At 46.0% G+C, this 24,806-nt stretch overlaps 1 protein-coding gene across 5 annotated transcripts in view; it reads right to left on the bottom strand.

The window, feature by feature from the left end:
* Positions 1-24,806, bottom strand: part of Ppp2r2b (protein phosphatase 2 regulatory subunit Bbeta) — a 398,449-nt gene that overhangs the window by 8,461 nt on the left and 365,182 nt on the right. For all 5 annotated transcript variants that reach the window (XM_048419510.3, XM_048419512.3, XM_048419516.3 and 2 more), the window contains one exon: positions 3,106-3,275. In XM_048419510.3, coding sequence (XP_048275467.1) covers positions 3,106-3,275 — 170 coding nt within the window. The remainder of the gene's footprint in view (positions 1-3,105; positions 3,276-24,806) is intronic.

The raw sequence follows: 24,806 nt of genomic DNA, 5'->3' as shown, positions 1-24,806 counted from the left end.
AAGACAGGGTTTATCTGTGTAATAGCCCTAGCTGTCCAGGAACTCAATTTGTAGACTAGGATTGCCTTGAACTCCACTTGCCTCTGCCTTCCAAATTCTGGAATTAAAGGTGTTGACCACCACTGCCTGTTGGATATTTTTTTGATACATGCCACTTACCAAAATTAAATCAAGATCAAATAAACAATTTAATCCCATGAGAAACCCCAAACAACCCAGGCTATTGCCAAGGCTATAGGTTGGTATCCACAAACTGATGACAAGGCTCTATTGAAGACAACACCTACACAACATTGAACATGGAGAAGTCCAGTGGATGCCCACCTAGAGCGACCACTCTAGGTTGATACCATTCTAGAATTGTCGGTATCAGTGGTACTCTGTGCACTACCCTTTCCTTCCTGCTTGTGTCTCTGAAGACTACTTCAGGATGATGTGGGGGTTTTGTTCTCAAGTCCACATGCTCAAAGGGAGTGCCCTGCTGCTCAGGACTACTGTTCCTGTCTTATTCTCCGTTCCTTTGATGTCAAACATTCAAATTCAACTTCTTGTTATCCACGTCATCAAAAGCACAGAGTCATTCCTTGAAGCAACTTGAGTACCTCATTCTCTCTCTCTTTTGAGTACCCCTCTCTCTTCCATTCTTTCTGTCATCATTTATAGTGACTCAAACACATGGCTATTAACTACTGGGCCCATCATATTCAATGATTTTCCTTCCCTGCCCCCATTGTCACACGACTACAACAATATCAAATGTGAAGTCTACTTTTATTGCTATTTCCTTTCTTTTTAGTTCCTAGTACCTTGATTCCGTCAGTTCTTCAGGACCATTGACCCAAGCACTTTGTTCTTCCTTAGCTCCTTAGGGTTGGCATCTGTCATGGCAACTTCACTCACAATGTGCAAGTTCAACAAACCTCTCTCTTTTAATTCTACTCCCTTAACAAAACTTCACCACTGGCTGAACTTCTTCTGTCACTTGTGCTAAGCAGGCGAATGTGATTGGAAGACACACTCACACATATTTGTCTTATTTTATTATAAACAACTTTTTGAGAGAAGTTTTCATACATCCCCAGCTAAGGATGTCTTTGAACTGATCCTCCTGCCTTCACTTCCTGAGTGCTGGGATTACAGGTGTGTCCCACCCTGCCCTGTTTATACATTACCGGGGAATGGACGGAGGGCTTTTTGCACGCTAGGCAAGTCCTCTACCAACCAAGCTATACTCCCAGTCCTTCCAAGGTTCTAAGGTTTGAATGAACAACATAGACCTCACACTGATCCATGAGTAACCTTATAGTATCCCCCTCTGTTAATCGAACATTTTAAGTATCTTCTCCTTATTGAACAGATGACCTTGCTCACTTTTCTGAGAAAACAGAAGTAAGAAAGCGTGGATGTTCCTAGAATGAAATTTATCAGCCCCTGCATCTTGACCATGGTGGGTGGGGCCATCCCTGGGCTGGTGGTCCTGGGTTCTATAAGAAAGCAGACTGCCCAGGCATGGGAAGCAAGCCAGTAAGCAGCACCCTTCCATGGTCTCTGCATCAGCTCCTGCCTCCAGGTTCCTGTCATGATTCCCTTCAATAATGAGCAGCAATGTTGAAGTATAAGCCAAATAAACCCTCTCTCCCCAACTTGCATTTTGGTCATGGTGTTTCATTGAAGCAACAGAAACTCTAAGACAGATTGTGCATAAACTTTAAAATCCATTTTTTTCCTGTCTCTTCACTTGTCTCTGCTACAGTGTTTCCTCCCCAGTGCGACTAGAATGTTTGAAAATCACAGTGACAAAATGTTCCGGAGTCGGTAATGGTTCTGCAACTCTGTGACCATACTGAAACTCAGGGAGCTATATGTTCTGAAATGAGTGAATCCTGGGCTAGACGAATTGTATCTCAAGCAAAACATTATAAATCAAATCTGTCTGCCTAGATCCCCCTTTCCCTGCCTCATTTCTTTTTATCTAATTAGAGATAATAAAAAAATAAAAGCAGCTATTTTTGTCCCTTGATTTATCTTCTCTTTGACCCTTCCCTGGCTTTTTAAATTTCCCCATCAGTGTTTCTGCCATCTTCTACCCAGTGCTTATGGCAAGAACTTCTGACATAGAGTCCTTGACAGCACTTCCACATTCTATAAGGAAGAAGATGACACTGACTCTCCATCCTCCCTGTTGTTCTATCATCCTGCTCACATCAGCACCATCTCCTTTCCTGCAGTCTGCTTGTCATGTTATAAGGTGGAACCCATTGTTGTCAATGCCATTTCCTTGTACCCAGCCACAGACAAGTAAAGCTCTCAGTACCAGGTTTTATAAGACCAGGCCCCACTTCAGTCTTCAGGCTCAACTTTCTGCCCCCCCCCCCCCCCCCGTTCCAAATCAAGGAAAACTTTCTCAGTCTCAATTCTCTTTACTCCAGGTATTTGGCCATGGTCTGTAGGTCTGTCTGTCTGTCTGTCTGTCTGCCTGTCTGTCTGTCTCTCTCTCTCTCTTTCTCTCTCCCTTCCTTCCTTTTTTCCATTTATTTATTTATTTTCAAGACGGAGTTTTTCTGTAGCTTTGGAGCCTGTCCTCGAACTAGCTTTTGTAGACCAGGCTGGCCTCGGACTCACAGAGATCCACCTGCCTCTGTCTCCGGAGTACTGGGATTAAAGGCACGCACCAACACCGTCTGGCTGCCATAGTATTTTTCTAAGCACATGCTGTTGTTAACCAACTTATGACAGTTTTGTCTTTACCTTCTTTACCCTGCAAGGTTTCCCTACCTTGGGTTCCCCTGGTCTTAGCACCATCTCTTGCTCCAATGCAGTGAGTTCCTTGTTTACCAGTCAGCTTCTCCACTAGAGAGTGTCGTGAGAGCAAGGCTATGCTTGTCTTGCTCACTCTAGCTACGGTACCCATCCCACATAATATTTTTAGGATATAACTGTTACTAGTCCAAGTTCACATGGATTCTATCTTGAATCCTACAGCACTTGCCACCTGTAGTTTGTTTTTTATGTAACACATCACTATGAACATCCTCTATCTCTCTGCACCGTAAACATCTGCAGGTAGAGACTGATGTAGAAGCCCACAAAGGGTATAGTCTGTACCTGGTAAGTCTCGATGGGGCGATTTTCCATGTTGAGATCCCAGACTTTCACGGTCAGATAGTCTCTGGTCATGATATACCTCCCACTGTGGCTGAACTTCACATCCGAAATTGAAGAGATAATTTCAGAGAAAAACGATCTGTTGCTTGGATCTTCTGGCTCTTCAAAAACTGTAGAACATAAGACAAAAGCAAAACATGATGAATATGACACAGGCTTGTGATCAGATTCTAAAGTTCGGGTCAGACAGAGAGCTGACAGTAAACTCAGAGTTTCTATGTAGGGCAGGTGTCTGTAGAATATAAAGAAGTTGCCAACAGGGTTAGCTCCATGGAAACAGAAAAACAAAACCAACAAAACAAACAAACAATAACTGGTGAACTGGTGGATTACTGTGTTTTCAAGGGACTGGAATGGGCCCTGTTTCACCCTCTCCTTGCTGGAACACTGCCTGTTTGAAAACCCAAGATTTGGATCACGTTTTCCCCATCTCTGGACGTCATGTGCATGCCCATATTTGGAGACATCTTAGAATTCTCTTTTTAAATTTTCCTTTTATCTCTCCTCTTTTCTTCCCCATCTCTTCTCTATTTCTTTTTTTCATGGTGTTAGTGATCAAACCCAAAGTCTTAGGTATGCTAGGCAAGGACCACTTAGCTGTACCCCGAGACCTTGGAGTCATTTCATATGCTTAAACATGCTTCAGTTTTTTCTAAAACATGTAATCTATATTACTCTAAACTATAACGCAAAAGTTAGTGGTTTTATATATAATGATGTATTTATGAATCATACCACAACCTAAATTCAGATGTTTCTACCAATTCCCTCTCAAAAAATCCTCTTTATTTCCCATTCCTATAATTCTAGGTAAATATTAATCTATGCCTATGAGGAAATGGTTCTGATGGGACTCATGGTAGCTGAGACCTACTCAGTGAAGGTAAGGGAGATTCTCCATCAGGGCACATGTATGTGTTTTATCAATGTCAGTATAACCTAAACTACCATTTCTTACTCCTTAAGATCTATGTGCCTATGTATGTATCTAGGTATCTATCTGTGTATCTATGTATGTGCCTATGTATCTATGTGCCCATGTATCTACTATCTCATCTAATGCTCAAATGTATGAGCTGGCAACTATCTCTGTTGTCATTATAGAACAGGGACCAGACCAGCAAGACTGAGCAAGCTGCCCAGGACCTCACTCCTGCCCACCTGCCCACTCCACACTGTACTTTCCCTTGCTCTGTTCCCATACTTAGGCTGACCCACAACGCTCATGTCCTGATGTACCTAATGCAGTACCACCTGCATGGCTTGACTTCTCCCCTCTCCTTCCTACTCGCATCATGGGACACTGAGTTGGAGTAGAGGTTGGGATGAATTAACCCACTCTTAAGAACTCCCTCTTTAGCTCCTATGTACTGTACGGTGTGGACTCATTCAACATTTGTAAGTCTTTAAGCCTCTTTCTCATGAATTAATCAGTCAATACAGGTATCCTTGTGGCTGAAAGGAACAGAGCCAAAATATGAACTTGGTCTGTTTCCAGCCTATGAGTTTTCCTCTCTTTTTCTTTATTATTGTTACAAGGATACATACATATCATTCTCTAAATACAACCTGATTGAGTCCATTCAGTGTCATTGCTGAAACAGGTCATTTCTGGACCATCACTTCACAACCATCTCTTTGGTTTAAATGTCTCATTTCAATGCCACCACCACCTCGGCTTTGATGATCTTGACAGATGAGAGGAGGTGAAGGTTGGCTTGTGATGAGGAGGGAGCAGACTCAGACTCACGCATGGGTTTTACATTGCTCACTTCTACCGACTTCCCTTCCACGGAGAGGCACAGCTGGCAGGCTCTTCCGTTTGGAGACAAGGTCGACTATTTCCCATAATGGGGACACAACTGGCAATTTCCATAAGGAGTGAGGCAGATGGCGACTTTGCTTTGGAGATCTGCAGGCATCAGTTTTGCCTCTGGAGAGAAAAGGGCTAACCGACTGAGATACAGCCAGCAATTTTTTACTACACGGAAGACAAGTCCAATAGTTTTTCTCAACCAGAGAATTGGCCCACAGTTTCCTTACAGAGGGTAAGAACTCCCTAGGGTTGCCAGCATCAGCCTTTGTCCAGCTGAGAACAGTGAGAGAAATGGTTTAAGATTTAGTTAGTGCCTAATCTACTTAATATGCTTAGTATCCTCATTTCCAGATGTGGGTTGGAGATTGGGAATTGAGATCGTATTTACCATGGGAGGATTCAGAAGTGGGAAACAGTGTAGTCCAGTGGTTTAGTTCTTGTGATATACTTTTTACACACCCTTCGGTGATTCCACAAATAATTGTTCCTCAGTGAACACTGCAGCCACATGGTGCCTTGCACAGCCTGGCGGAGGATAAGTGTGCTGTGGAATAATCTCTTTGTATTCTGTGAAGCTGTGTCTTTGCCAAGGTACCTACTGATTGGTTTAGTAAAGAGCTAAATGGCCAATAGCAGGGCAGGAAAAGGTTAGGCAGGACTTCTGGGCAGAAAGAGAAGAGGAGGAGCTGAATCTAGGCATGAAAAAGATGCTAGAGGGTATGGAGAGGAAGCAGGACATGCAGGAGGAGATGAAACGCCACGAGCCATTTGACAACACATAAATTAATAGAAATGAGTTAAGTTATAGTTATAAGAGCTAGTTAGAAACAAGCCAAATCTAAGGCCGAGTTTTTATAATTAATAAATCTCCGTGTCCTTATTTGGGAACTAGTGGCCGATAAGTTTACTACATAAGTGAATGCAGAAGACATCATATCTGCCCCTAACTTTTACATTTTTTTTTTCTGAGACAGGGTTTCTCTGTGTTGCTTTGGAGCATGTCCTGGAACTAGCTTTTGTAGACCAGGCTGGCCTCTAACTCACAGAGATCTGCCTTCCTCTGGCTCTCCAGTACTGGTATTAAAGGTGTGTACCACTACCATCTGGCTTTTACATATTACTCCTAAAAGAAGATTCCTTCACAGATGTCTGAAAATAAGCATTCAAAACTAACACTAAACATGAGCCCAAAATTTATTTTGGGGGTCTCAGGGGCTAAAGCACATGCTGCACAAGAGTGAGGAACCCTAAACCTGGATCCCCAGCACCCATGTAAAAAGCTAAAGGTGGCAGTGCACATCTGAAACACTTAGCCCTGGTTCTGGGAGAGGCATCTGGCCGATCCTGGGGCCTTGCTGGCAAGGTAGCTTAGCCGAAATGGTGAGCTTCAGGTTTAGTGAGAAAACCTGCCTAAAACAATGTGTGTGTGTGTGTGAGAGAGAGAGAGAGAGACAGAGACAGAGAGAGAGACAGAGAGAGGGAGGGAGGGAGAGGGAAGGAGGGAGGGAGAGATAGGGGGGAGGGAGACAGAGAGAGAGAGAGAGAGAGAGAGAGAGAGAGAGAGAGAGGCAAGTTACACCTATAATCTAAGATAGGTTGCTGTGAGTCAGAAGAGGCCAGCCTAAACTACCAAAGCAGCCAGGGCTTCATAGCAACACCCCCTTTCAGAAATCAAGAAAGGGCTGGAAAAATGGTGATGGGCCAAGGGTGATGGCCCTTGCCACCAAACCTGAGGATCTGAGTTCAAACCTAGGAACCCACACGGTGAACGAGAGAACTCATTCCTGTAAGTGGTCCTCTGACCTCCACATGTGTCTGGAGCACGCATGGCTCATGTCTCCAATAAGATAAACGTTAACAAAAACCAAAGCAGCAAAAATAAAACCCTATTGTTTCAGCTAGAAGACTCCAAAACATATAGCAGCTTCACACAGAGAGAAACGATGAGACAAGGGGAGCTGGAAGCGATCAAGAAGCATTTAATGTTAGAAAACACTTCAGGCTCTACAGGCTTCTGTCGCCATAATTCAACTCTGCCCCAAGAGTGCAAAAGTAGCATATGTAAGAAGGGAAGAAATGAACACCAGGAATCAGCTCAGGGACAGCAAACCTTCAGTTTCATACCAGGCCACACTACTACCACACACAGCACATGACCCTAAGTAGACAAGTACTGGGGACCCACATGGTACTCAGAGCACAGAGGGTACAGCTGGGTTAGATGAGTGAGCAGGAAGAGTCACGTTCCTGTATCCCTCCAACAGGGAATGGACCTCCTTAGTTATTGTGACCAGGAGTCTATGTCAGCCCTCACTGGAAAATGTGTTCCTTTTTCCCCTCTGTGGCAGTCAGGGAGCACTGACACTCTACCCTCTAAGGTGCCCACATCCACATCCCATGAACTTGCACTATGTTGTAGACAAGGGTGGCTAAGACTGTAAACTGACCGAGTTGAAGTTGAGAGAGTGATCTGGGTGTAACGGTCGGCACTTGGGATCCCAGAACTTGGGAGAATGAGGCAGGAGTTCTCGGCTAGCCCAACCATGGAGACGATTCAATGGGAGAGCATGAAACTGCACAGCACCCGGCCATGTACTGAATGAGTGATCCCAGAGCAAGGCCCCTCCCTGCTCAGATGCCTACAGACAGTCCCCATTGTCTACAGCCAAGAGCCAGTCCACCCTGGGCCTTAGGTCAGTATGTCCGCATTCCTGCAACATTCTTTTAGGGTCTAGCACTCCCTGAGACCTGTCTGGTCTACTCATCTGCTTCAGAGCCAGGCAGAGAGCGAACAAGATTAATATACACAGACAGGCAGCAGAGACAATGGGACTGCTTGACCTGAGTGTTTATACCCCAGAGAAATGGCAATGCCCGCTCGGCTCTGTTGATTGTGGCCAGGCAGAAAGGCGGCAGCTCCCACATACTCAGTGTTTCTATCTGAGATGTCTACACTTTTCTGGGAGAATCCCGATGTTTTTAATGTTAGTGATCAACTATAAGTCACACGTGAGCCACGAGACCCATGATTGACAGGCTATAAAGGTGCTGTGGGTGTGGATGTCACATGGTGCACATTTTCACTTGCTCTTTGTTCGTTTCCCATCTGCCTTTGCTCTCTTCTTTCTTGCACTTGAGATTCAACCTTCAGGGCCTTCATGAGCCACCCAATTGCCTGTGCTGTCTCCTTCTCAACTTACTGGTAAACTTGGCTCAACTTCAAACTTGTATAGATTGCGTGTGTATGTGTGTGTGTATGTGTGTGTGTGTGTGTGTGTGTGTGTGGCACAGGTATGCTCTTGTGGGTGGAGGTCAATGTCAGGTCTCTTTCTCTACCACTCTTCACCTTATATATTGAGAGAGGGTCTCTCACAGAACCTAGTGCTTGCTTATTTGGATACTGTCTCCACTGACTGTCCAAAAAGCTCCAAGAATCCCCAGGGCTGGGATTACAGGCGTGTGTCATTGTGATCAGCTTTTTGTGGGGTGCTAGAGATCAGAATCAGATCCTCGTGTCTGTTCCTCAAACACTGTGTGACTCAGTTACCTTTGTACCCCTCCTATTGTTTACAGAAGTTTGTATGTGTTTTAGATCCACGAGTTTAGGAAAGTTCCAGTTCAGAGAACAGGCTTCGTGGAAAGGAAGTATTGGGAATAGCAACAGCACCCGTCAGCTGCCCAGCACAGCACGGAGGTAGAATCAGCTCTGCTTCATAGCTGAGGACACAGGACCCCATGGTCCCTGAGTGCACACATTGTAAAGGTTCACTAGCTTTGAGGGTGGAACCTCCTTGTGCAGGGGCCTCAGCTGGAATCTATGATCTAAAGAGAAGGGGAACGAGACCCTGTGCTTGGCTTAGCACAGGCCTGTCAATCTAAAGCCGGCATTCGGGCTAGCATCCACTGAGAAGTTCATTAACGGTGGGCCTGCTTGTCGTCCTTTCGTGAAGAATAGCCGTTTATTAGCTAAGCAGGTCTGGTCCCTTTTTGTGAGCTGCCATTCTGGAGGGATATTGATTGAGGGGGCTCTTTGAGCACATTCTCTCCAGCAGGCAGCAGCCATAGGAGGCGGCTCCAGTCCAGACAAGATGATGAGTTGGCAGTGGGGGTCTCGACAGGAGCCTAATGAAGAAATCTGCTAACAGGCAGGCCTGGCTTTACAAGGGCTTGCATTGGTCTTTTACCCCCCATTATATTCCTCTTCCTGCAAGGCAAGTGAGGGCCAGAGGCCCACGGGGGCCTTATCCTTGTCTCTGTACAACAGTACTTTCCTAAAGCCAGGGGTGCCAGGGGCTCCAGGATCATGATGGCAGTGTCCTCAAGTCCTTGGAATCCTGCCACACAGCACAGGTTAGAGACTCGGGCTTCTCTGCGCCACCCCCTTTCCCCTCCGAAAGAGCTCTCTTTGCTCCCTCCTTTCCTGTCTCTGATAATTTGTTCCCAACAGGAAGCTTCTTGCAGCTGTTCCCCGAGCAGCCCCAGCCCCCTAGGGAGTCTCTGCCCAGGTGGAGGAGATGGCGAGTGAGTGGCCCGTTATTAGGGGTGATCGCTGGGAAGCTGGTTGTCATGGCACCGTGGAGGCTAGGGCTGCACTCTCAAGCTGTCCCTGCTTCCCAGGATTTATACATAATCATTGCTAGGAGAGGCAGACACACGGAGGGGGAAGAGAAGAGCCGCGTCCTGCTGACAGCAATCTCTTTGTAGACCAAGGTGAGCAGTTCATGCTGAGTGGGGTGGTCCATCTCATCAGGGAACAAGCGCTGCCGGGACCCTGTGTGGGCTGGTCACAGCCTCCCTGTCTTCTCCTGGCTCCTCGGGATGCTCGTGTGTTCCCAGAGATGATTTTCCACAGAAACACATTGTTACTAATCCACTAACAGATCAGCGTGTGGTGTCCAAAGAGTGCCCAGGTGGAGCGGTGACATTGTTACTGGTGAAAACCTCTAGGGCTGTGCAGGAGGAGGCAGGGGGACTGTTCTGTGTCCAGGTCATGTGCTAAACTCTTACGGAGGTGAAAGAAGGAGGCTCAGAGTTGCCTACCACTGGCCATTGAATTGAGGGCTGACTCTACAGCCCACTACTACCTCCCCTGTGGTCTTGCTTCTCCTCCCCTGATGAGACTGACAACACACACTTTAAGGCACTCCATATGTGTGTGTGGAGTTGTTCCAGACACATGAACATGAGCTAATCCAAGTCTTAAACCTTGGGTAAACAGCCAAGCACAATGGTTCATTATCTCTATGCACTCACTAACCACAGCTAACGAGTGGAGCCATCTCTCTGTGGATTATCATAATGCACCAGAGGTAAATATGGAGACCAGTCACCAAATTCAGTAAGCACCCGCCACCCTTCTCCCACAGCTCCAGACAAACTGTCATCATAGGTTCTTCCTTCCTTTCCCATTCGTCACTGTTGCTGTTGCTGTGACCAAACGCTTAACTGCCACGGGGAGGGAGGATTTATTTTGGCTCATGGTTTGCATGGTTTGAGAGGGTTGTGTCCATTGTGGTGGGAAAGGCATAGAGTGGTTCACGATGGTGGGAGCATTCGTCTGGGACTTCTCACTTCTCTGAGGGCCAGGAAGCAAGGCAGGAAGTGTTGGCACCCATTTAGCTTCTTTTTATTCCTTTTCATTCATCTGGGGACTCCAGTCCTCCCTAAGTTAACCACTCCTCTGAAAGACAGGCATGTCCGAAAACACCTTCCCAGACGAATCCAGAGGTGTGTTTCTAGGTCCCATTGTATTGACAATGAAGATCAGCCTACATTCCTTCCCATCAGTGTGCTTTAACACAGGGAAGACACAATCCATAGCTGTCGCTGGAACTAAATAGGCTTTATCCTTCAGTCGGCACTGCTGTTCATACGCTTTCTTCAGTGCACGAGGCAAGTCCTCAGCAAGACCCATGGAAATGGATCCATACGGATCCATGTTGTGTTGAGCTGGGCCTGATGCTACATGCTTGGAATTCCGGTACTTGAGAAGCAGAGGCAGATGATCAGGAATTAAGGTCAGTGTTGGTTACACAACAAGTTCCAGACTAGCCTGAACGCCAAGAGACCTTGTTTCAAAAATCGGAACTAACCAAGCAAACAATGAAAGCCATAATGTGTTGATTTTTCGAAAGCCAGACTCTTGTACAAATGCTTATGCGCTCTCTAGCTTTCTTGGGTACCTGTCTTCTGCGGCTACATCCCAGGCCCGGTGAGGCAGAGATGGGTTATTTATCATACCACCGTCATTATCATCACCGTTCACTTCTGGGTTTCAGACACTGGTTTGAGTTCAGCTTTCAGCTTCTTGTTTTTCTGAGCTTGCTTTTGGGAGCCCCAGTTTTCCCACCTTTATCTCTGGCTTCACGGACTTTTGTGAATGACAACCAAATGCTAATAAGTGGTGAGTGTTTGTTAGGTGCCAGGCATCGCTTCATTGAATCCTCACGACAGTCATGTAATGCAGGCTCTAATGCTGATCCCATTTACACAGGTAGACAGATACTCAGGCTTGAAGAAGTTCAGTAGAAAAAGCCCAAGTTACCTACTTGGGTTGGTTTTACTCCAGAACCAACACTAATGACCACCATGATGTACATACATACTTTCTTCATTCTCATTAGAGCCAGGCTTCCAAGCCACAAACATCGATAGCTGGCTTTTGAGATTTACTGTTATAAACCTCAACAGAATACAAGGAATCCACCTGCTAACAAATAGTTGTTCAGTGGATTTAAAATTCTCTAAAAGACAAAAGCCTTCTTAACACCAGGCTCTGCCTAGTTGGGTTTTCTCTCTACTCTAGCCTTTCCCCCTCCCTTTGTCCCCTGATATCCTTTCTGGCCTAGAAACCATTTCTTTCTTCTGTGAACTTCCAGGTCAATGGTGTCAAGATCTGGTTAGGACACAAAAGTCAATGAAGAATATCATAAAATGTGTTGACATTAATACAAATGATGGAGACCCATCAATCATCTCTCTGGGATACTGGGCAGGTATGGAACACCCTGAAGACATCATTAAAGATCAATATTCATAACAGTAAACGTTTAACAAGCAAGCATTCATTTTGATGCTGATTTTTCTATAAAGAAGTAAAAACGTTGAGCAACAGGACAATTTGACTCCCCAAAGGGTAGCTAGCTGCTAGACCCTCCTCTGGTGTCCTGGCTGCTTTGAGCAAAAGACTGCCAACCAATGACATAGATGAATGCTTTTTATGCCAGTATCATTTATTTTTGAATACCTTGGGGTAGTCAAACAATAACAACATTCAACAATAAGAGCTGCTTGCTCCAGCTCCTGAAGGAGCATCCCTGCCTTAGACTGCTTCAATGGTTTGTGGTAAACTTGCTGCTTCCATAAGTGAACTGTAGTTGATCTTGCAACTATTTCTATGGAGGTTAGAGGGAAAAACTCTTTCCTTGTTCACCTAGCAGATGGACTACTGTGCTTGGTATACAAGGACAAGGCTGTGATTGGTGCAAACACAAACATTCATTTGGATGAAAGCTTTGTTTTGATTGGTACAAACAGCTCCTTTCTGTCTATCGAAGTGAAATTTTTGGACTTTTTAATGAGCCGAATGGATGGGAGATAACATCTAGGATTGTTTGTCATCGTAAGGTTTTTCTTAAGTGGTCCTCTCCTCCATCCTTTCCTCCTTTTCTCTCTTTTCTCTCTTCTCTCTCTCTCTCTCTCTCTCTCTCTCTCTGTGTGTCCTGGGGGAGTAAACATAGGTCTTGGTGCATGCCAGGAAAGTGATCTACTACTGAGAGATTGTCTCATTCTCCTCAAGCGTTCTCCTTTCTTCCTTTCTTCCTTCTACTTCCTGGAGAACAGGCTGTACTGGAATTACAAAGAAAGAAGTGGTAGCCGGGCCAGTAACAGCTGGTGGCCAATAGGCCAGCCAACAGAATCTTACTAAGTGGCTGGCTATGTGACAGCTAAAGAATAGGCAGAGCCATGGAGAGCACCAGAGCTGCAGAACAGACCACATGGCCTTGACTCTACCAGGGTCAGAGCTGTAGGAACCACTGAGGGGTCTTGGTGAAGCTGCAGCACAGTAACGGCTGAGAGTGACAGGGTGGACAGTAGCCACAGGGGCTGCAATGACAACAGTAACAGGGTTAGAAGCAGCAGTGGGATTATTAAAGGTCAAGGTCCAAGAACAGCAACATTGGCTGCTGTCAGGGTGAAGGAATCTTGGCTTCCAAGGCATGCACAAGAGTGCTGACATGTGTTACCACAGGACTAAAGGTCTTGGGACCTGTGGCCTGCATGAGAATTGTAACACCAAAGGGTGTCCCCTGATGCTGCTTTTGCCTGCCTGTCACTGATGTCAAAGTCCCATGGATATGAAACCTTCAAGACCAGCAATGAAGAGCTTCTGTTTTCAGTACAACTTCCTTCTAGAGCAGGAGGACCCCAGTCAGTGATAGTACCACCCTTAAGTTCTCCCCCATCTATCTATCTATCTATCTATCTATCTATCTATCTATCTATCTATCTATCTATCTATCTATATCAAATAATAATTTTGTTTAAGACTTTATTACAGAGCTATGGGATGACTCGGGGTACAGGTGGTTTGCCACAAAACTTGAGTTCTATTCCTGGAACATAAAAGGTGGGAGGGGAAAACCCACTCCCAAAAGTTGACTTCTGACCTACTATTATGTGACACTAATGCATGTGGATGCACATGTGCATGGATGCACACACACATGCAGAATAAATTAAAATGTAAAAACATTAGGGTCTATTACATAGGTTATTAAAAATTTCAAGAAAGCTTGTAGGAGAAAAGTTTAAAATTGAGATATTTCTGAGTTTGGGCTTGTTTGGTTTTCCTAGGAACTAAGAAATCTTGTATGCAATGCCCCCATCACATCTTTTGCTTAAGAATCAGCGCTATTAAACAAATGTAGCAATAAGACAGCTTCTAATAACATCCCCGCCCCCCCCCTCCCGATCAATGGATCACTGACCCTCAGCAGAGAAGCTTTTCTCAGTAGAGGTCTCACAACTGGACTCTGTGCAGAAAACGAGAGACCTCAGAGTGCTCAGCCCCGAATGGGATGTCTTTCTCCAATCCCTCCCCTTATGACTCAGGGATCTCTATGCAGAAGCGGGGGAGGAGAGACTCTGAGGCCAGAGAGAATGGCATTTTGCAGACTCAACAAAGCAAATGCACTTATAAACCCACAGAGACTGGGACCGTACACACAAGACCTGCAGAAGTTCAAGCCAGACACAGTCCCATTATAGAGGGGGGAAAACAGTGTGACGAGCCACCCATAGTTGAGAAGCTATTTACAAGGGATACCTGCCTGGAGAAAGGAAAACCAGCTTTCTCCAGTGGAGTACCACTGGGTATCAACCATACCCCAGGGCAGGCTGCATGCACATGAGCAGCTGGCCAACACAAATTGGACTGCATATTTTTTAGTGGCTTTTTAAAAAACCTTCCCTCCTTCCTTCCTTCCTTTTTCCTTCCTTCCTTCCTTCCTTCCTTCCTTCCTTCCTTCCTTCCTTCCTTCCTTCCTTCTTTTCTTCCTTCATTCCTTCCTCCCTTCCTCCCTCCCTCCCTCCCTCTCTTTCTTTCTTCTTTCCTTCCTTCCTTCCTTCCTTCCTTCCTTCCTTCCTTCCTTCCTTCCTTCCTTCCTTCCTTCCTTTCTTTCTAGCAAGAGAAATAATGTAAAATTGAGTAGTCATGGGGTCAGGGTAGGGGTCTCGGTGGAGAAGCAGGATGGGAAAGAAAACAATAAAACATGTATGAAATTCTTGAATAAAAAACCATCATTATTATGTTATGAAACACATGACATTTGATCTCACATCATTCATTCCTACATCCAACCAGCATGGTTTAGCGTCCGTGCTCTGCTAGGCTCTGTCTCTGGTCCTCTACCATGAAGGACTTCCTGAGGGCAACAAGTATGCATTTGACTAACACCCATTCATAATTCTGTAGTCCAACAGTGACAGGAACATGGGAGGTTCTTAACAGAGACCAACAGTGTTTGGGAACACATGGGATCATTTGGGGACGAAGGCATGCAAAATCACTTTTTAGTCCAGTTATTTCACATTATATTCAGAGTAACCTTTCTTTTGTGTGTGTGTCATGCTGGGGATGGGTTTCAGGGTGAGGCAAACACTCTACTATAAAGGCCACATGTGCACTCATTTAGCTTGTACAGTTTGTAGTTAGCATCTGCTGTCCTTGACATTGGGAATCTAAATTTCACGTTCAGCTTAAAATGAACTTTATGTTCAAAACACTTCATAATTTCCTGTCCTGCATTAGCATAAGCCTTCTATCCTGCCACGCTCAGCCCAATATTGTGTTAATATTTGCTTTGATTCCCATGTTTTCTCCCCTAAGCTTAGTGATTCCATCCCCCCACCCACATGTAACTTTTCAATTGACAACTTTGTCTTAATGCAGGGATTTTTAAAAGCCATTACAATTTCAGAATATACTGGCTGACCCTAGGGTTAAGAATGCCCACACAGATGTTAATTCCTATTGAAATGCTTATACTGAGGTTCAAGAGAGAAAAGAGAGTATTATTATGAGCTTTGCAGGGTGAGCATTGGCTGCCCGCTGCTGCCTCTGGTCTGTGCTGGGGATGATGGGAAGCAAGTTCTCACAGCAATTCAACGGAGAGAGGACTTGCAAGATGGCCTGAAAGCTGTCTGAGTGGATGGCGGCACTCACGACTCAGTCACTGATGCCACCTGCTAAGCTGTCAAAATAGAATTATGGGAACCACACAGGGGCTCGCATTAGCCGATATATTTAACACAGGTCAATTATACACACAAGAGATCCCTGCTTCTCTTCTCCACCTTTCAGTACACACATGTACTAAGGGTGAAGGCATACATCATTTAAAGTAAGAAACAAACTGGATCACTGTTAATGCTCTGAGTAGCCTTTCCCGGATTTGAATTCCTCAGCTACCGGAACGAAAACACACACACACACACACACACACACACACACACACACACACACACACACTAAACGAAACCAAACTAAGACAAGCCAAAGACACCCAGCTAGGCACATCCATGCCTGTAACCCTAGCACTCGGGAGGTCAAGGCAAGACTGTCTGGGCTAAACAAAGGCTATGGCCTTTAGGAGTTTTCATTAAGATTGGTGAAGATAAAAGCTAAGGCAGGGCTTTCATTGTTTCCCAGCAAAATGTGTCAATGCAAGCATTTTATGAGGTTTTTTTTTCCATGAATCTTAGTGCTCACAGAATTTATGAAGCCCCTCCAGTTTCTCCCCTCTTTAATCTTTGCAAACCTACCAGTAAGCCCCTTCATTTAGACCAGTGCTCTGACTGAAACACTGGGAACTTCCTTGGTGGTGTGTGGGGGGTGTGTGTGTGTGTGTGTGTGTGTGTGTGTGTGCGCGTGCACACACGCGCGCACGCCAGAAATAACCTTGAGCCTCATTTTCCCAGGAAACATCCATTTCATATTTTTGAGTCAGAATCCCTCATTGGCCGTAACTTGCCACATAGGCTAGTCTCACTGGCTGGTGACCCACCAGGATTATGAGCATGCACAATCATGTCTGACTCTTTGGTGTGGGTTCTGGAGACTGAACTCAGGTCTCCATGGTTTCACACTTGCAAACCCTTTCCTGATTGAGCCATCTCCTTAGCCTCCTTAGCTTTGGCTCTCCTCCTTACCCTCCACAGCCAGGTTGCAAACAGACCTACTAGTTCATGCTCCAGGCTGCTCCAAACTGTCCGGTTTGACATCTCAAGAACTTTATTTGTTCTTCTTGTAATCACTCTTTTTTTTTTTCTGATGCTTCATTCTTAAAAGGTCCCTGAAACCTTCCTAGATGTCCCTTCCCCTGATGTGGGAGAATTATCTGTATTCTGTCAATCATTACTACATTCCCCTATTATAATAACAAAGAAAGTCCTTACCACGGCCTACAGGGCCACTATGTTGCCCAACCCCCTTGTTGTCTGCACAGCATATACCACGGAGAGTACCAGTTGTGTAAAGGGGAGTTTGAATATAGCTCCTTCCTCATGTGTTCTAAGTCACCAGCTCCCCGCCAGCTGTCCTTCTCATAACACAATGGCCATTCCCTCCCATCCCTGCCCACTTGCCAAGCATGTCCCACCCAGTGCCTCTGTAGTGCTGCAGCTTCGGCTCCAGGGACTCTTCACCAAGTGTGACTGGTGTTTGATTCCTTCTCCCTGAGTAGAGGCTGCATGGGCCACAGGTTCTATCTTTTCAGTGTTTGGCAACAGTAAACGTTCACTGAGTACACAAGTCACAGATGATCACAGCTTCACAGACTCCTCCCCATACTCAAAAGTTATCTTGCATTTTCCCAGCTTGAGAAAGTGCATTGCGGCTTTTGAAATTATAGCCTGTTTACCGTCATTTTTTTCCTATGTTCAGTGCTTAGGAATCTATTTCAACTGTAATAAAATTTAGACATGATAAAGTGGGCCTTTCCCTCGGTCTCTTTCTGCCCCCTCTATTCTTCTCCACTCTCCCCCTCTGCAGGAGATTGCAAATAGGGCCTCCCACTTGCTAAGAGCACATGCTATCAGTAACCTAAACCCCAGCTGCTAGAAATGCAGTCTTAAGTTAGAAATGAACCACCAGTCAACTTCTTCTTTATGCAAGCCTTCCCCACTCTTCAAAGGGAAGTGCCAGATGCAAACCATCATACTGCATGATTACAGTCGTTTGCCTCTTTAGGGGATTTGTTCAGCCCTGTGTTATGTGCCTAGGGAGTCGTAAACAGAGTCTAGTCATTGGGGAGGTTTGACTTAGTGAGAAGAAGCAAAACAGATCAGCAAATACATGGTATTTAGTGTTCAGAGAGGGCATTTCAACTGGCTCGGGAGCCCAGAAAGTCTCTTTGGTCGAATATGCCTTAGCTGGAACTTGAGGGATATGGTGGGAAGAAAGTTGGCCACAAGGGTATCTATCCCCTAACCCCTGCAGTCCTTCTGTGACAGCAGGTAAGACTGGAGAGGGTTAGGTTGCTAATTAGCCGATCCTAAAATGAGGTCGTTCCACTTCATCTGGGTGGCTCTCATACAAAAAACAAGTGTCCTTAAAAGAAGAGAATGGGGCAGAAAAGGAAGCAGTTGTATGATGTGAAGTTCTCATTTCCCTATTTCTGAATTATCAAAGCCTGGGAAGGGAGGCAGTGTCTGAAAGCTGAAAAACTCAAGGAAGTCAGTTCTTTCTAGAACGGCCGATGGGAAGACAGCCAAATTTTAGCCATCAACAGCCATGTTCCACAGCTGGACTTCAGAATGGCAAGATGGCAGCTGTGAGAGGGTTAAAGCCATGGGGCTTTGCTACAGCAGCTCGGAGAAGCACTGGGTTTCCTGATTGGCCTTTGGAAGGAAGGAACGGGGCTTCCTTAGACCCCTGCCAGCATCTACAGGCCAGGGACCCTCTGAACCAGCGTTTGGAGGTCCGTGTGTTGGTCTGTCTCTGCGTGTGTCGGTTTGTCTCTCTGTGTGTATTCTCAACCTCCAGTCCCTTGCCCAAAGCTCGCAAACTGGGTTCTAGTGCACAGAGCACAGACACGGGAGCACGGTGTGCGGCAGGACCCTCCCCAGAAACCATAACTGCCAGGTAGTCCCTACAACTCTGGTTTCCTTGAACTCCACTATGAATGCTCGCTTGTGCCTGTGACTAGTTTGTGGGTAATGGCCCATCGCAGACAACAATGACAAGTTAACTGGCCCAGAGGTGTTCTGAGGGCCAAAGCCACTTATGACCTCACAGGTGGCCCTCCCCATCTTACATGTCTTGGTGTGGAGTAGGTGGAGGAGGCTGCAGCCATGTGCAGGTGATGATTTCAACCTCGAGTGCTTTCTCAACCGAGACCTTGAGCAGAGAAGAGGGCAGGACCTGGGACAGTGTCAACTGTTAATGAATGACACTCGCTTCCAAAATTAATAAGCTTTCTAGTCCTTAGGAAAATCCACTCAACTGCAGTCTCCAGGATGACTAATTGACAGAACTGGTAAATTAATCAAACATGGAAATGAAGACGGAAGAAGGGGGAAGGGATTCTATTTTTACCTGGATGTGGGGCTTGCCTGCTCTGTGGTTAATTGCTGCTAAGCTTGAATGGGGTAGACGTGTGTGTGTGTGTGTGTGTGTGTGTGTGTGTGTGTGTGTGTGTGTACTCTGTCTCATGTATCAAGACTGTTTGGCTTTCCTCCAGGTGTGGTGTGTGTCTCTGCGTGTTTGCAATCCTGTCATCAGGAAAAAAGCCATTCTAATAAAGGGCTTTGTTTCTCTAACCTAACCAAGCTCGCCTACAGTAAACAGTGTTAATTATGCCCTGATCGATACTGAACCCCCTTTGGAGGCTTTAGGATGAATCGCAGCTGCAGTTATAGTTGATGCCTTGGACACATTCCATTAGGGGCCTGGGGAAGGAGACACAGGTTTATTAGGGGATCTAGTGACTTACAGAACCCGGGCTTGGCAATTAAGTTTGTAAATGAGGGATGAGAGTGGATTTCACACCCTGTGCAGAAGCTGACTTAACACTGCAGCTGGAAATGTTTAGGCTAGGGCACTGGGCTGATGTGCATAGTACAAATTGCAGACCCATGAAATTATCTTTCTGGATACTGAAAAACAATCGTGTATTTTCCCCTGCTAAATATGCACAACTGTAGTGACTCCTCTGGGAAGTAGACAGACATGGGTTCGAATCTGACTCTGGCCCCTGGAATCTGGGGCAAGTTTCTTCATCTCTACATCTTATCTGTTAACCAGTGCACTAATCTTTATGAAGATTAAATAAGACGTAGAAGACTCCAAAACAAATTGCCCATCCTTCTGCATGCCTTCCATCTTTGAAGGGAAATGAAACTGCTGTTTTGGGTTAAGCATCAAGCTAGGCTGTTTTCTTAATGAGGCTAGTCACTAAAATGTTTCAGTATTTAAGACCTGTGGTAATATCACCTTTACTTCCTCAACACAAAAAGGCCTGGTGGTCCCTAATCATGGTCTATTTTAGACATACTTACATGCACTCCAGGACTGAGGGCTGAGTAGACAGTCTGCCTTGGTGGCATTGAAGGAAGGAATTCCTATGGCCTTGATTTGGGCTATAGTCTTGCCCTTGTAGAAGGGCTCAGTGGGTAGAAAAGGACCCCAGATCTCAGGCCTGCTGGTGGAGCCATTTAAGGGGACTGAGGCTGCCAGGTGCTCGGGCTCCTTCATTGGGACCCTCCATGACTACTTGGCTCTCCTATAGGTCCTGAGTAAAAGTCAATCCCTCCCAATGGGGTGGGATGGCCGGAGGCAGGCAGAATGGAGGCAAGCAAGCCTGCCAGAACCACGGTGGAGCAGAGGTTCAGTTGAAGGACCGACCCCATATTTGTGGGTGATGTGGCGTCACATGATTGAGTTCGCTCAACAGAAGCACACTACAACATACCAGGCAGGACACGCCTCCTTTGCTTAACAGTGAACGCTGCCACAGGACTACGTCTCATGTTCATTTTACCCAGTCTATCTTCGTTGGCATCACAGAAGCGTTCAGTAACATTGATCCTGGCACCTTTCTGAGGCCTTCTCCAGGCTTTGCTTACGCACCTTGGCTTCCTCCTACCCCCGGAAACTCATCTCTTACCTTCTTCTCCACACCCCATTGTTCAATGTTGATTGACATCTACTGGCCTTGGTCTTGGGCCTCCACTCTTCTCTACCCCTACTGTGTCCCTTGAGTAGAACCATTCTGTCCCACTTCTTGAAACACCATGAGATGTTTATGACCCCTCAACTTCATCCTTGTAATGTCTTTCTGAGCTTCTAGATCAATGTATCTAAGACCAACAGACTTCTCTAATCGGATGGCTCACAGGCACCTATATCTGTAGACAGTTAAAGAGGTAGTCTTAGTCTTTCTACAGCAAGTCACTTCCCTCTCTGGCCTCCTCATGTTGGTATCTTTCCACTGTACCATCAGCCAAAAACAACACATGACTGCACATTTCCCCCTTGCAGCTGCTTCCCCATTTCAAATCTCTCGGCAAGTCCTCGTAGCCTGACATCCCGGGAGGACCACACCTATGTACACTCCTTGGTGGTGGCTATCATTTCTTCTGAGACAATGGAAGGAGTCTCCCAATCGATTTCCTTGATCTTAGGCTGACTGCTCCATTTTCAAAGAGTATTTTAAGGCCATCAACCCACTTCAACATAGCTGTGTTCTGAGTGAGTGAGTGGTGTTCATCTGAACAGGGGCATATGCATACATATGCATGTATGTGAAGCCAGAGGTTAATGATGGGTGTCTTCCTCAAACACTCTCCACTTTACATATTGGGGCAGGATCTCTCAGGGACCCTGGAGGTCATGGAGTCAACCAGTCTAGCTGTCTAGCATGCTCCGATTTTTCTGTCTCTGCCTTCTGAGGGTTGAGATTACAGGCAGGGTGCTATGCTCACCAAACATGTACATGGTACTGGAGATCTGAGGTCCAGTTCTCATGCCTGGGTCACACAAGCACTTCACCTAGGGAGTTGTCTCCATACCCCCAGCCAAGTCTTTCTTCATGCTAAAATTGTACTGGTATGGGCTTTTGTTGTGCCAGCATAAAAGACGTTGGGTAAGATGTCAGTAGGTGATTTAATCTTAGGGGACACTGCCAATGACCCAAATGACCTTACGCAGCACTAGACTGCGTTCATTTCCTGCTAATGGCTCCTTATCTCACTTGGAATAAAATCCATGGACTTTTCCCAGGCTGCACGAAGTATGGCTCATAGCCCACCTTTTGGCCTCTCCTTCTACACTGCTCTCTGCAGATTCAACCCCATCCTCTGGTCCTTGGTCTGCTCTTCAAACACAGGTGCTCCTGAGCTAGGCCTGTCACTGTCTCTGGATCCTTCTAATACTTCCGCTGTAGTTCAGAGGCTCACACTACCCCATGGAGGTAGCTCTACCCCAGCTACTCTCTGACCCTGTAATATTTTTTTTTGTTTGCACCACTATCTGAAAATACATTGCATGTGTATTTTTTGAATGTACTTGTTCCTTTGCCCCATGGGATGTCACCTACGGGATGGCAAAAGCCAGAATATGTTTGATATGTCTTAGCTGACTCATTGGTTCCTGGTGCTCTGGTGAATTAGGGGAGATACATGGCCTGAATTCAAAGCCCACAGCCCAGAACGGCCAGTTCAGCTCTTGTTCCATGGATCCCCTGTAGCAGGAAGCTGATGCTTTCCCCAGGTGGTCAGAGTAGAAAGAGAACCCAGCCATGGGGCTCTCACATCCCCTACACAGTGTAAGCACACAGCATGGCTCTTATCGAGAGCAATGGGGAAATAGACAGAGAACTGCAAGGCCAGAACAATAAGAAGTCAGTGAACTGCACAGACCTGAATTAACCCATAGCCCATGCTTGTTTTCTACTCTCTATAATTGTATCACTTTCTCTTCTGATTGAGTAGTGATGCTGGGCACCTCACAGGGTGGGCACGAGGATGAAATGGGCCCACACTTGTGTATTTGGCTGGCTTCCTGGACATTGTGAAATGTCACAGAAATCAGCTGTGGTTATGGTTGGTGATATTACTACTTCTTCACTATTGCTACCTATCCTCCTGGTTTCCCTCTTAAAACAAGATGCACATGGTAGGGAAGAGATGGGGAGGGAAGAGAGAGGGAGAAAAGAAGGAGAGAGAGAGAGAGAGAGAGAGAGAGAGAGAGAGAGAGAGAGAGAGAATCTTCATCACAGACCATGCTATGTGTCAGGCACTGTTCTGAGGTCGTGGGTGTTACTGCATTTAATCCTCCAAGTATCCACAAGGCAAGTACAACCACTAGTCATTATTTTGCAGGTGAGGAAACTGAGGTAGAGAGAAGTAATTGGCTCAATTTGGCCATTGTGTCATAGGCTGCTAGTGGTCACCTTGTCTTCATTGTACTCCTTACCCAGGCTCTGAGTTCACTCACTGCTGTCTGGAAGGAAAAAAAGCCAAACTGTTCTGGGTCATGTGTGGAGGGAACACCAGTCTTGTCTCCACACCACCTGGCAGACCTCCTGTGTCTCTGATGGACACTTAGGGGTATGGGGAGTGTTGTTTATTATTGCAGACCCCACAGTGGAGTTTGGGCACCCTGGGCGCTCCCCCTTTACTCCATGGACTCTCTCTAAATTATACAAGTACAGCTCCAACTGAGGGTCAATCTAGAAAACAGACCCACATTCCATGCCATCTAACAGCCCTCCCTGCAGCTAGTCTCTCATGGTCTCTGTGCAGACACGCTCACACTGCTACATTGTAGCTTTGCAGCCCCCTAAGTTCATCGCAGGCAACTCTGTTGTTCTTGTCTTCGAGTGTGTCCACAGGATGCCAGAAAGTCAACTCTCTCCATGGTTTCAATGTATTCCAGTCCCAACTGTGGGTTTTCCTGACTCTTTTTTCCTTTTTAATTAGCATGCAAATTTATATCCATTTTAGATAAATGGTAAAATTATGTGTAGAACAAAGACATTTTAAAACAAAACTCTTAATGATTTTCTATCAATGTTCCTGCTTTTCTTTTATGTTGTTAGTACAGTTTGACTTATGAAGGGCTAAACTCAAATTCTACTTATTGTTACTCAAGGATGACTTTTGAGCAAAAAAGACTTCTTAGCTCAGCACCTCTGAAAACAAATTAAAATCCTCCTTAGAGGAAAACTGCTTCAGGACCACAGAAAGCTCCCAGACTGCTTTCTCCTAAAAGCCCTGACCAGGATGCCTTTCAGTGTACAGTTCTTGTGGTCCTGATCCTGTGGTCCTCCATCTCTGCACTCCTTTTTTAAAAGGGCCGCACTCCCTGTGCTTACTGTGTGTGAAGTCTGATTAAGTCTGATGCCCACGATCTTTTCCTGCCCTTACCGCCTGGAGGGAAAGCAATGGCTTGCAGGAAGGGACACAGTCAGGATAGGAGGCTCCTGGGCCTGCACATTTATAGAATTCCTCATCTCTCCCTTCTGTAGGGGCTGAATTCTGCCATCCCCAAAGACCACACAGAGGTCCTATCTTGTCCCCATGCCTCAGAATGTGAATGTCTTTGGAGACCAGGCCTTCAAAGAGGTGATCGCATTGACATGACACCCTGTAACCCAAGATGATGCTTATAAAGAAGGGGACTTTGGACATAGGCACACAGAAAAGATGATGTGGACACACAGGGAGAAGGTGGCTCTGTTCAAGTGAAAGAGAGAGGGGTGTGAGGAACCCAGCTAACCTGCCAGCTGACACCTTTCTGGGAACCGAGTCAGGGGCTGGGAAGATAGCTCGGCTGGTAAGAATGCCTGAAAACCTGTGCTTGACTCCAAAGTCCATATAAAAATGCTGTGCACAGCACAGTGGATCTGTCATCCCAGCATTTCTACGAAAACATGAGTGGTCAAGATGGAAGAATTGTTCAGGAGCATGCAGGACAGCTAGACTCGAGTGCACAGTGTGGCCGAAGCCGCAGGAGAGACCCTGCCACCCAGGTAGAAGGAAGGTGAGAGCTGCCTCCTGAAAGCTGTCCACTGACTCACCTGAGCGCAAATGAACAGAATAAAGAAAGATGTGTCACCTGCATGCCCTCATTCACACACATGCCACATACTAAATCAAATTTAAAAATTGAGCAAAGGATTGACAACATTTCGTTGTCAGTCAGCCAGGGGAACTTCGTTAAAGCATCCTTGTTAAGTGCATAAAGCCTTCTCTCCCGGGTCTATGCGCCGCTGACCTGTCTCTTTCCCACAAGTGCTCAATCTGGCTCCATGGCAGTTGT

This window comes from Myodes glareolus, chromosome 13, assembly GCF_982192425.1.
Source record: "Myodes glareolus chromosome 13, mMyoGla1.1, whole genome shotgun sequence".
In the NCBI taxonomy this organism is placed as follows: Eukaryota; Metazoa; Chordata; class Mammalia; order Rodentia; family Cricetidae; genus Myodes; species Myodes glareolus.
The sequence above is the reverse complement of the archived record's forward strand: the minus strand, read 5'-3'. Positions and strand labels throughout refer to the sequence as shown.